General features: G+C 40.7%; 1 protein-coding gene across 4 annotated transcripts in view; it reads right to left on the reverse strand.

Annotated features, from left to right (window-relative positions):
- PIK3C2G (phosphatidylinositol-4-phosphate 3-kinase catalytic subunit type 2 gamma) overlaps positions 1-13,201 on the reverse strand; it is a 669,174-nt gene that overhangs the window by 154,549 nt on the left and 501,424 nt on the right. For all 4 annotated transcript variants that reach the window (XM_061417725.1, XM_061417726.1, XM_061417724.1 and 1 more), the window contains one exon: positions 12,300-12,469. In XM_061417725.1, the coding sequence (XP_061273709.1) occupies positions 12,300-12,469 (170 nt within the window). The remainder of the gene's footprint in view (positions 1-12,299; positions 12,470-13,201) is intronic.

Genomic DNA, 13,201 nt, shown 5'->3' on the forward strand with positions numbered 1-13,201 from the left:
ATATTGTACTAAACCAGAAAGACTGGAGTAAGACAAAAATTAATCTTTTAATCTGCTCAGGGAGTTTTTTCCCCTAAAGACAGTTAAATTGAGGATATTTAGAATATAAATAATATAATACTCAAATTAGAACTGAGACATTAAACATTTTAAAATTTAGTAATAATTAAATAGTGAAGATAATGTCAAAATGATTATAGGTACAGATAATTTTTATGACTAAAATTGAGAGAAATTCTGAGATCAATTATATTAAGTGATTGTTGATCTGCTGGGATAAGACTTGAAAACTGGGTCTAAATCATGTTGTAAAAAGACATATATATACTTTTTTTTTTTAATCACCCAAGTGTATGTATTTTAATAGGAAAAAACCAGAATTTGACTTTTGTTGAGTTCTCAAATGATTTTTCATCTGTTTTAATAGATGATTTAGGTCCTAGAGTGTGGTGGTAAATATTTAATAACCTGCTCACTCACTGTTTGTAAGGAAAAAAAAAAAGCTCTGACTTGTGACATTTGCCAAATTTCCATGATATATATTCTCCCACCATGGCTGATTTCAGGCTACCAGTTGAATGTCAAGGAAATGTGGTGTTGAGAAGAAATAACACATAGTAGGCTCTTTGAAGCCAGTATGAGCCAGTTCTCACACACCTTGGCTCATGTCTTAAATGACATCAGAAGTCAAGAGTGACTTGGTGAAAAACATCACAAGCTGAATAAACCTGACAAATAGTGCAATCTATTCTTTCAGGCAACAAGCTTCAAAGTCAGAGAGCTAAAAGAACAGTTCAATTTATGATTTTCAAACACATCCTTTAAAGAGTACCAGATAAGATATTTAGCTTCCTGATGGCTCAGTTGGTAGAGTCTGCCTGCAATGTGGGAGACCCAGGTTTGATCCCTGGATGGGGAAGATGCCCTGGAGAAGGAAATGGCGACCCACTCCAGTATTCTTGCCTGGAGAATTCCATGGACAGAGGAGCCTGGAGGGCTGCAGTCCATGGGGTTACGAAGAGTCAGACATGACTGAGTAACTAACACACTTTCATGATATTTAGGTAAATTTAAACAAAAGAAACAATAATTACCTAATGATACAACCTAATTTATTGTCGGTGCTTCCCTTGTAGCTCAGTTGGTAAAGAATCTGCCTGCAGTGCAGGAGACCCGGGTTCGATCCCTGGGTTGGGAAGATCCCCTGGGGAAGGAAATGGCAACCCACTCCAGTATCTTTGCCTGGAAAATCTCATGGAAAGAGGAGCCTGGTGGGCTGCAGTCCATGGGGTCACAAAGAGTCGGGGATGACTGAGCAACTAACACTAATTTCTTGTCACTTCATTTGGAGTATTTACATTATTATTAATTCCATCAAACATTTATAGAGGCCTCTCTCAGTTTGAGGAACTCTTCTAAGCACTTTACATATATCAATTAATTTAATCTTCAAACCGAATCTATTTTATAGCTGATTAAACTGACACACAGAGAAGCCATATATTTAAGATTAGATCTCTAGTAAATGATAAGGTTTTTTTTTTTTTTTTTTTTTAAAGCAAAACCTATCTTCAGGGTATGAGACTAACTACTGCTCATATGACCTCTTAAAATTATCTAGAAATAAGGTTGCAAGAGGTTTTCCCAGGTGGTACTAGTGGTAAAGAATCCATCTGCCAATGCAGGAGACTTAGGACACATGGGTTCAATCCCTGGGTCAGGAAGATCCCCTGAAGGGCGGCAACACACTCCAGTATTCTTGCGTGGAGAACCCCAGTGATAGCAGAGCCTGGTGGGTTACCTCCACAAGGTCTCAAAGATTTGGACACAACTGAAGTTACTTTGAGCATTACTTTACTAGCGTGTGAGATGAGTGCAATTGTGCGGTAGTTTGAGCATTCTTTGGCATTGCCTTTCTTTGGGACTGGAATGAAAACTGACCTTTTCCAGACCTGTGGCCACTGCTGAGTTTTCCAAATTCGCTGGCATATTGAGTGCAGCACTTTCACAGCATCATCTTTCAGGATTTGGAATAGCTCAACTGGAATTCCATCACCTCCACTAGCTTTGTTCGTAGTGATGCTTTCTAAGGCCCACTTGACTTCACATTCCAGGATGTCTGGCTCTAGGTGAGTGATCACACCATCGTGATTATCTGGGTCCTGAAGATTTTTTTTGTACAGTTCTTCTGTGTATTCTTGCCACCTCTTCTTAATACCTTCTGCTTCTGTTAGGTTCATACCATTTCTGTCCTTTATCGAGCCCATCTTTCAGTGAAATGTTCCCTTGGTATCTCTAATCTTCTTGAAGAGATCTCTAGTCTTTCCCATTCTGTTGTTTTCCTCTATTTCTTTGCATTGATTGCTGAGGAAGGCTTTCTCATCTCTTCTTGCTATTCTTTGGAACTCTGCATTCAGATGCTTAAATCTTTCCTTTTCTCCTTTGCTTTTCACTTCTTTTCTTTTCACAGCTATTTGTAAGGCCTCCCTTTCTAAGACAGCCATTTTGCTTTTTTGCATTTCTTTTCCATGGGGATGGTCTTGATCCCGGTCTTCTGTACAATCTCATGAACCTCTGTCCGTAGTTCATCAGGCACTCTATCAGGTCTAGTCCCTTAAATCTATTTCTCCCTTCCACTGTATAATCATAAGGGATTTGATTTAGGTCATACCTGAATGGTCTAGTGGTTTTCCCTACATTTTTCAATTTAAGTCTGAATTTGGCAATAAAGAGTTCATGATCTGAGCCACAGTCAGCTCCTGGTCTTGTTTTTGCTAACTGTGTAGAGCTTCTCCATCTTTGGCTGCAAAGAATATAATCAATCTGATTTTGGTGTTGACCATCTGGTGATGTCCTTGTGTACAGTCTTTTCTTGTGTTATTGGAAGAGGGTATTTCCTATGACCAGTGCATTCTCTTGGCATTCTTACATGCTAGTAAAGTAATGCTCAAAATTCTCCAAGCCAGGCTTCAGCAATAAATGAACTGTGAACTTCCAGATATTCAAGCGGGTTTTAGAAAAGGCAGAGGAACCAGAGATCAAATTGCCAACATCTGCTGGATCATGGAAAAAGCAAGAGAGTTCCAGAAAAACATCTATTTCTGCTTTATTGACTATGCCAAAGCCTTTCACTGTGTGAGTCACAATAAACTGTGGAAAATTCTGAAAGAGATGGGAATACCAGACCACCTGACATGCCTCTTAAGAAACCTGTATGCAGGTCAGAAAGCAACAGTTAGAACTGGACATGGAAAAACAGACTGGTTCCAAATAGGAAAAGGATTATGTCAAGGCTGTATATTGTCACCCTGATTATTTAACTTATATGCAGAGTGCATCATGAGTAACACTGGGCTGGAAGAAGCACAAGCTGGAATCAAGATTGCTGGGAGAAATATCAATAACCTCAGATATGCAGATGATACCACCCTTATGGCAGAAAGTGAAGAGGAACTAAAAAAACCCCTTGATGAAAGTGAAAGAGGAGAGTGAAAAAGTTGGCTTAAAAGTCAACATTCAGAAAACGAAGATCATGGCATCTGGTCCCATCACTTCATGGGAAATAGATGGGGAAACAGTGGAAACAGTGTCAGACTTTATTTTTGGGAGCTCCAAAATCACTGCAGATGGTGACTGCAGCCATGAAATTAAAAGACACTTACTCCTTGGAAGGAAAGTTATGACCAACCTAGATAGCATATTCAAAAGCAGAGACATTATTTTGCCAACAAAGGTCCATCTAGTCAAGGCTATGGTTTTTCCAGTGGTCATGTATGGATGTGAGAGTTGGACTGTGAAGAAGGCTGAGAGCCGAAGAATTGATGCTTTTGAACTGTGGTGTTGGATAAGACTCTTGAGAGTCCCTCGGACTGCAAGGAGATCCAACTAGTCCATTCTACAGGAGACCAGTCCTGGGTGTCCATTGGAAGGACTGATGCTAAAGCTGAAACTCCAGTACTTTGGCCACCTCATGCAAAGAGTTGACTCATTGGAAAAGAGTCTGATCCTGGGAGGTATTGGGGGCAGAAGGAGAAGGGGACAAAAGAGGATGAGATGGCTCGATAGCATCACTGACTCGTTGGCCATGGTTTTGAGTGAACTCTGGGAGTTGGTGATGGACAGGGAGGCCTGGCATGCTGTGATTCATGGGGTCGCAAAGAGTCGGACACGACTGAGCAACTGAACTAAACTGAATTGAAGTGACTTAGCATACATGCACAAGGCTGCAAGAAAGACGTCATGCAAGTCCAGCATTACCAAAGTGAAAGATCATATGGACTGGAAATAATAGTCTAAAAAAAATAAAAGCGTGAAACAGTGAATTAGGAGAACAATAAACATTGCTAATAAAGGCCTTCCTTAATATCCCCTCCTCTGTAACAGAGTCACCATCAAGAAATCATTGAGTGGAAATTTAGAGTTTATTACAATAATATTTTTATGTAATGAAAAAATACTATATAGAAATAATTGTTACACAGCAACTTTGAAAAATTGTGGATGTGTAATTTGTTAACCATTTTAATTTGAATCTTTGTGAGACAAAATAAAGAAATGAACAAAATAATTAAGCAATATTTCAAAAGAAAAACCAATTGGTTTCAGAAAGTTGGTGAAATCTCATTGTTTTCATTGTGGGGATTTAGCCACTTTTTTCTCCAAGAATCATTGAGTAATGCTGGGGCTAAACTGTCATGTGGTTTAATCTGCTGGTGTAAATCCTCTTTATCTAATCTCATAATTAAAACCAACACTAAAGAACTGCTTTTTTATGTACAGGATGTGAAATTCTTCAAATTCATAACTGAGCTGTAATTTTTTTTTCTTTCTTCATAGTTAGAAAATCTATAGGATCCTCAGATTTGGTCTATTGAAGATAGGTTTTCCAGATTTCTGGAAAACTGAATTCAGAGCAGTGGTTCAGGGAGACCTGAGTGAAGACTCCTAAGGAGTGTTGCTGGGCTGACTCACATAATTCAAGAATCAGAAGAGCCTGATGTTTATAAACATTTCTTAAACAGAATCACACAGATGGTTAGTGTGAGATGCTCTGGGATGATGATGTAAGCATGAGTATTAATGGGCAATGGCACAGCAAGAAATTCCTTTATGTCTTGAGACTTCTCTGGTGGTCCAGTGGTTGAGACTCCATGCCCCCAATGCAGGGGCACAGATTCAATTCCTGGTTGGAGAACTAAGGTCCTGCATGCTTTAGGGCATGGTAAAAAAACAACAAAAAAGTCCTTTATTTTGCAAGATCATATTTTTATGGAGAATGTCAATTCATTACTGTTTCCTTTTAAGGAAACCAAGGGAAAATCTCTCCCCAGCTTAAATTTATTTGCACTGCTTTGTTGGACTGTTAAATTCCATTTTTAAGTTCTGTATCCTTGGCTAAGGGTTAAATCTGCAACATAGAGAACGATTTTATGTGATTTTTTTTGTCAACTCCATTCCCATTCACAACTGGAAACTGTACTCTTTTATGTGAGGTTAAGCAATTGTCTTATGAAATAAAATCAGTTAATGTATGGGTTAGTGACACTTTGTAAACCATAAAATGTCACATGAATACTTTCCTTCTTCATGGTTTTAAGGAGTAGACAAATAAAAATATGCGTTCTGGGATACATATGCTCTTTTTTTCCTTGTGGGGACAGCATTTTATGTAAAGAAGTATGATCCTGGCTTAGTGCTGGTTATTACTGGGACATTTAAATGGCCTTGCTAGGCTACAAGAGATTAGAATATTCATAGAGCATGATGTACAAACCTGGCTTTGTATATTCAGTTCAGTTCAGTCACTCAGTCGTGTCTGACTCTTTGTGACCTCATGAATTGCAGCATGCCAGACCTCCCTGTCCATCACCAACTTCCGGAGTTCACTCAAACTCATGTCCATCAAGTCAGTGATGTCATCCAGCCATCTGATCCTCTGTCATCCCCTTCTCCTCCTGCCCCCAATCCCTCCCAGGATCAGAGTCTTTTCCAATGAGTCAACTCTTTGCATGAGGTGGCCAAAGTATTGGAGTTTCAGCTTTAGCATCAGTCCTTCCAATGAACACCCAGGACTGGTCTCCTGTAGAATGGACTGGTTGGATCTCCTTGCAGTCCAAGGGACTCTCAAGAGTCTTCCCCAACACCACAGTTCAAAAGCATCAATTCTTTGGTGCTCAGCCTTCTTCACAGTCCAACTCTTACATCCATACATAACCGCTGGGAAAACCACAGCCTTGACTAGATGGACCTTTGTTGGAAAAGTAATGTCTCTGCTTTTGAATATGCTATCTAGGTTGGTCATAACTTTCCTTCCAAGGAGTAAGTGTCTTTTAATTTCATGGCTGCAATCACCATCTGCAGTGATTTTGGAACCCCAAAAAATAAAGTCTGACACTGTTTCTACTGTATCCCCATCTATTTCCCATGAAATGGTGGGACCAGATGCCATGATCTTTGTTTTCTGAATGTTGAGCTTTAAGCCAACTTTTTTAGTCTTCTCTTTCACTTTCATCAGGAAGCGTTTTAGTTCCTCTTCACTTTCTGCCATAAGGGTGGTGTCATCTGCATATCTGAGGTTATTGATATTTCTCCCGGCAATCATGATTCCAGCTTGTGCTTCCTCCAGCCCAGCATTTCTGGTTGATGTACTCTGTATATAAGTTAAATAATCAGAGTGACAGTATACAGACTTGACGTACTCCTTTTCCTATTTGGAACCAGTCGGTTGTTCCATGCCCAGTTCTAACTGTTGCTTTCTGACCTGCATATAGGTTTCTCAAGAGGCAGGTCAGGTGGTCTGGTATTCCCATCTCTTTCAGAATTTTCCACAGTATTGTGATTCACATAGTACATTAGAGGATGTTTATTAATATGTCTAGTATGTGTATAGAAGAAGCAAGGTGTAGTTAGGTTTTGCTCTAGAGATTAGTTATATAATGTAATAATGAACACATTTATCTCAGGGGGATTCAGAGGCCTTTTTTATAAGAGAGCTTTGTTCACCTAGCAACCAAGAGCAACCAACGGACTTAGGATTGAAGAAGCTGGCTGCTTAGTGAAACAACATTCAAATGAACTCCAGACACAACTGAAAGAGATGTGGAAGGAAATTATTGGATGTTGCCTATGATTCAGGGCTTCCCAGATGGCTCAGTTGTAAAGAATCTTCTTGCCAAGTAGGAGATGCGGGTTCTATTCCTGGGTTGGGAAGATCCCGTGGAAAAGGAAATGGCAACCAACTCCAGTTCTTGCCTATAAAATCCCATGGACAGTTTTTGCCTGGAAAATCCCCATTGTGGGCTACTATGGTGTCACTAAAGAATCAGACATGACTTAGTGGCTAAGCAGCAGCAGCAGCTATAATTCAAAATATTAATCTATACAGAGTAATAGTGAGTAGGCATCAGATCAGATCAGTAACTCAGTCTTGTCCGACTCTTTGTGACCCCATGAATCACAGCACCCCAGGCCTCCCTGTCCATCACCAACTCCTGGAGTTCACCCAGACTCATGTCCATCAAGTCAGTGATGGCATCCAGCCATCTTATCCTCTGTCGTCCCCTTCTCCTCTTGCCCCCAATCCCTCCCAGCATCAGAGTCTTTTCCAGTGAGTCAACTCTTCCCATGAGGTGGCCAAAGTACTTGAGTTTCAGCTTCAGCATCATTCCTTCCAAAGAAATCCCAGGGCTGATCTCCTTCAGAATGGACTGGTTGGATCTCCTTGCAGTCCAAGGGACTCTCAAGAGTCTTCTCCAACACCACAGTTCAAAAGCATCAATTCTTCAGCTCTCAGCCTTCTTCAGAGTCCAACTCTGAAGGAGTTGCATGACCACAGGAAAAACCATAGCCTTGACTAGATGAACTTTTGTTGGCAAAGTAATGTCTCTGCTTTTGAATATGCTATCTAGGTTGCATAGTTCAGTTTAATCATTATAGAAACTCAAGGCATAGATTAACACTTCCCTGGTGGTCAAGTTAAGAATCAACTGGTGGTTAAGAATCCACCTGCCAGTGCAGAGGACATGAGTCCAATCTCTGCTTGTGGAATATTCCACGTGCCTCAGAGCCACTAAGCCCCTGTACCACAACTACTGAGCCTTCAATGAGAAACCCATGCACTGCAATGAATAGTAGCCCCTACTCACTGCAACTAGAGAAAGCCTGTGTGCAACAATGAAGGCCTAGGACAGCCAAAAAAAAAAAGAATAAAAGGGCAGAAGCATCAGTATCAAGAAAGAAATCTAAGGAGACATTGCCAAAGAGACTTACATAGTCACTGGTGGAGATAAAATCCTGCAAACAATAATACACATGGGTCACAATGCTTCTGTCAGCCACCTCAGCTGGTGCCCAATAATCTCAAGGAAAGACAGTGCCAACTTCATTTTCTTTCATCCAGTTAATTATTGAATGGCTGAGGGCTGACCTGTGAATAGTTTATTGGCTGACTAATTCAGCAAGGACTTTCCTGGTGGCTCTGTAGTAAAAAGTCCACCTGCCAATGCAGGAGATGAGAGTTCAGTCCCTGGGTCAGGAAGATCCACTGGAGAACGAAATGGCAACCCACTCCAGTATTCTTGCCTGGAGAATCTCATGGACAGAAGAGCCTGGTGGGACCCTATAGTCCTTGGGGTCACAAAAGAGTCAGACATGACTTAATGGCTAAACAACAACAATTCAGCAAATGGTATTAAGCACCTACCATAAGTAAGGTTCTCTACGGGGCACATTTTCATGACCTCCTTAGTGGTTGCATTAAAAAAAAATTGTCACACTTCAGAAGCAGCAGTACCTGCTGAAGTATCAATAAACCAACAAACTGGGTTCCACCTCTTCTGTAGACCCTTGTACCTACCTCTAATATAGCACTTACCCTATTGTTTAGTAACTTGTTCTTTACTTTTTATGTTTCCCTAACTGAATTTTTTTTCTGTATAACTGGAATATCTTTATGCATATTTTAACCACTCCGTGGTCAACACAGATGTTTGTCAAGTAAATGAATAAGGGTTAACCCAAATTCTCAGTGGACGGTGTGCATGTGTGCTAAGTTGCTTCAGTTGTGCCCATGTCTTTGTGACCCAATGAACTGTAGCCTAACAGGCTCCTGTGTCCATGGGATTCTCTAGGCAAGAATACTGGAGTGGGTTGCCATTTCCTCCTCCTCCAGGGGATCTTCCCGACACAGGGATTGAACCTACGTCTCTTATGTCTCCTCCACTGACAGGCAGATTCTTTACCACTAGTGCCACCTGGGAAGCCCCCCAGTGAACAACACAGCACAATAAAGGTGTCACAATTTTAATGTAATCTTTAAATTTCTAGGAAAGAGTGGATCTTAGGGAAAGTGTTACATGAGTAAATTATGTAATATGCTCATAGCTGTTAACAAACATTTGTCTTTCATAAACCAGGTATCCCTCCTCTGTGGTGTTCTAATTTTCTATATATTTATCTTTTCCCTCACCACATTTTTGATAATTATTTATGTGTCAGTCTTGCTAGTATTCTAAAGACATAGTAAGCACCACTGAGGTGGTTGTGGCTCAGCTGGTAAAGAATCCGCCTGCAATGCGGGAGACCTGAGTTTGATCCCTGGGTTGGGGAGAACGTCTGGAGAAGAGAAAGGCTACCCACTCCAGTATTCTGGCCTAGAGAATTCCATGGACTGTATAGTCCAATGGGTTGCAAAGAGTTGGACACAACTGAGCAACTTTCATTTCACTTCACTCCCCAAAATTCTAAAGACAGAGTAAGCACCACTGAGGTGGTAACTATATATTATTCATCTTTGTATCCCCAAGGCTTATCACAGTCCTTCACATATAGACCATACCAAAAGATGTTTAAGGAATGAATGAGTATGTGGTGAATTTTCCTGAGCTAATTAATTATAGAAGGCAATGTTTTGAAAGTAATAAAAAGTGAAACAACTCCATTTGTAGGCCTTCAGAAAATAGGAGCTATCAGTTTGTAAGAATTGAACCTTATTATGTAGTTTATACTGGCATTTTAATACCAGATTATGACCATCTGGTGAAAATTCATCTTGTAATATTGTAGGAGACATTTTTATGTCCTCTGTTGAGGAGCTGTTTTTAGATAAAAGTGACTGATGGGTCTTTGGAATGGTCTGATACCATTTCTACTTTAATATGAAGTTATCTTTTTAAAGCAAGGGACTTTTAATCTTAGACTTCTGGTTCCCTTGCCTCCAGCTCAAATAAAATAAACCAAAAACCTGTTTATTCACCAGTCTTTTCCATTTCAGTAAAAGATATAATTATTTGCAAAGAACAAAAATCTAAGAGTCATCCTTGAATGCTTTCCTTACTTCTTCTACCCGTCAGGCCTGTTTTCTCTTCCTGTTAATGATCGACAACGCCCAGTCAATTAGTAGGTCTTGTGGCTCAGATTCCACAATATGTTTGGAATCTTCTTTACCATTAAGGTCTTGCCTTAACTATTGTAATAGTCCGTTGCTGCTGCTGCTGCTAAGTCGCTTCAGTCATGTCCGACTCTGTGCGACCCCATAGACGGCAGCCCATCAGGCTCCCCCGTCCCTGGAATTCTCCAGGCAAGAACACTGGAGTGGGTTGCCATTTCCTTCTCCAATGCATGAAAGTGAAAAGTGAAAGTGAAGTCGCTCAGTCGTGTCCAACTCTTCGGGACCCTATGGACTGCAGCCTACCACGCTCCTTCGCCCATGGGATTTTCCAGGCAAGAGTACTGGAGTGGGGTGCCACTGCCTTCTCTGAATAGTCTGTTAACTACTCCCATTACTTCACAGGACAGCAGGAGAGAGCTTTGAATTCCCCTGAGATCCATCAATGGTTGCCTCTGAACATTAAGTAAAAGCCACCCTCTACACCCCTGGTGGCTCAGACGGTAAAGAGTCTGCCTGCAGTGTGGGAGACCCGGGTTCGATCCCTGTGTCAGGAAGATCCCCTGGAGGAGGAAATGGCAACTCACTCCAGTATTATTGCCTAGAGAATCCCATGGACAAAGGAACCTAGCAGGCTACAGTCAATGGGGCCGCAAAAGAGTCAGACATGACTGAGCTACTTCACTTTCACCCTCTACACCATGTCTTCAATGCCCTACTTGATCTGGCCTCCACCAAACTCTTCATCTTTCTTCCCTACAGTTCACCTCTCTTTATCCCATCTCCAAGCCCCAAGGTCTTCTTCTTGTCATTAGAATGTATCATGCTTAGTCTGTGCTCATGGCTGTTATTTTGGTGTCCTCTCTTCCAGGAATAATCTTCTCATGGATCTCCACAAGAGGATCACTCACTATACAGCTGTCTCTCATTTCTTCCAGGAAGTCTCTCTAAAATATTGGATTGGCCAAAAAGTTCACTCAAGTTTCTTACAATGTTATGGAAAAACCTGAGTGAAATTTTTGGCCAACACAAATAGCATTCCTCACGCAGTTACTTTCTATCCCAATTCTCAGCTTTTGTTTCTTAGGTAAGAAATGAAACCCCTCATTTCCTCATGTTATCTTCTTTGATGTCTGTTATCCCTACTAGAAAGAGGTCAGGGTTTGTATTTGCTTCCTCCACTGTTGTATCCTCAGAGTTTTGAATGGTAGTTGCTTACTGAATATTTTTGGAATGATTCAAGCCTAACTTAGTCAGGAAGTGTGCTCATTTTAAGTGTACTCATGTAGACCAGGGTGGTGATTGCTATGGGCAAGATACCGGCTGTATTGAGACCATGAGCTCTGTCCTCACTGTCCACTCAAAGTTTATAAGAAAATGAAAATACCATGTTTCAAACAATTCAGACCAAAACAGGAATAGGATCCTGTGAGAGAAGGCCAATTTAATTCCCTAACAATTTGAGGAAACCTAATTTTTTCCATTAGGGCTTTCCAGGTGGCTTGGTAGTAAAGAATCTGCCTGCCAATGCAGGAGACACAGGAGGCAAGGCTTTGATCCCTGGGTCAGGAAGATCTCCAAGAGTAGGAAAAGGCAACCTGCTCCAGTATTCTTGCCTGGAAAATTCCATGGACAGAGGAGCCTGGAGGGCTACAGTCCTTAGGGTCACAAAAAGGTGGACATGACTGAGCGACTGAGTATGTGTGCGCACACACACACACAATTTGTTCCATTAATAGTCTATTGAGAAAACTCTTTCCTTAAGTATTATTAGCTATATAATCATGTTTATGTTATCTTAGGGGATTTGAGAGATGCGGAGCAACTCATCTACCGGGTTGCTATGCTGTTACACGTTCTAGATCACTTCAGGAGACTGCTTAATTACTACAATAAACATGATTTGAGCACTGACCTTTTTATCCCTCCAAATGTTTGCGCGTGACCCAGGAATTTTCCAAAGTCAATATGAAACATGTGGCCCGACTTTGTCAGCATGATATTGTCATTGTGTCGGTCGCAGACTCCTAGGATGAACGTTACCACACACCAGCCAGCACAGGAATAGAAGAAGTTCCTTAAGACCTAATCAGTTGAAAAACAGTAACACAAAAGTAATATAAACACAAATGAGCAAACACAGTGGTAATGGTAAAAGTATGATAAAAAACAGAATTATATCATCTGGAACCAATTCTGCATCTCAGTTGAGAAGATATGATTAAATGGTTGGTTCTTGATATGCTACAGAAGAAGGTGAAGCAGTCTGTTCTTTGGCTCAATGAATGTTTTTGTTGAAATGGAAGAAAATATCTTTCATTCAATTAAAGCTAATTTTCATAGTTTATCCATAATGTGATTTTTTAATGTTACAGTTGCACAAGAGTGGATTACTTTTTTCAAGGTAAAAGAAGGAACAATATGGCTCAATATTGCCTGCTGCTACTGCTAAGTCGCTTCAGTCGTGTCCGACTCTGTGCGACCCCATAGACAGCAGCCCACCAGGCTCCACCATCCCTGGGATTCTCCAGGCAAGAACACTATTGCCTAGTCCTATAGAAATGTAAAATATCAATTTTTGAATATTTGAAGTTTTTACACAAAATAAACAATATTGAGATGTCTGATCCCTTACAAAAATATTATCCAGTTAATGCCCGAAAGGGTTTGGTACAGTATATACCTGTGCGGGTGGAAGAAGGTTCCATTAAGTCAGCTGTGGCTTACGTTTCTTTAATGAACACAGGCTTCTTGCCAAAGTTCCTTTTTCTACAAAAAATTTGTCTCCTGGGTATACATCATTTTGGTGGATGATGC

The sequence above is a fragment of the Bos javanicus genome, chromosome 5, assembly GCF_032452875.1.
Source record: "Bos javanicus breed banteng chromosome 5, ARS-OSU_banteng_1.0, whole genome shotgun sequence".
In the NCBI taxonomy this organism is placed as follows: Eukaryota; Metazoa; Chordata; class Mammalia; order Artiodactyla; family Bovidae; genus Bos; species Bos javanicus.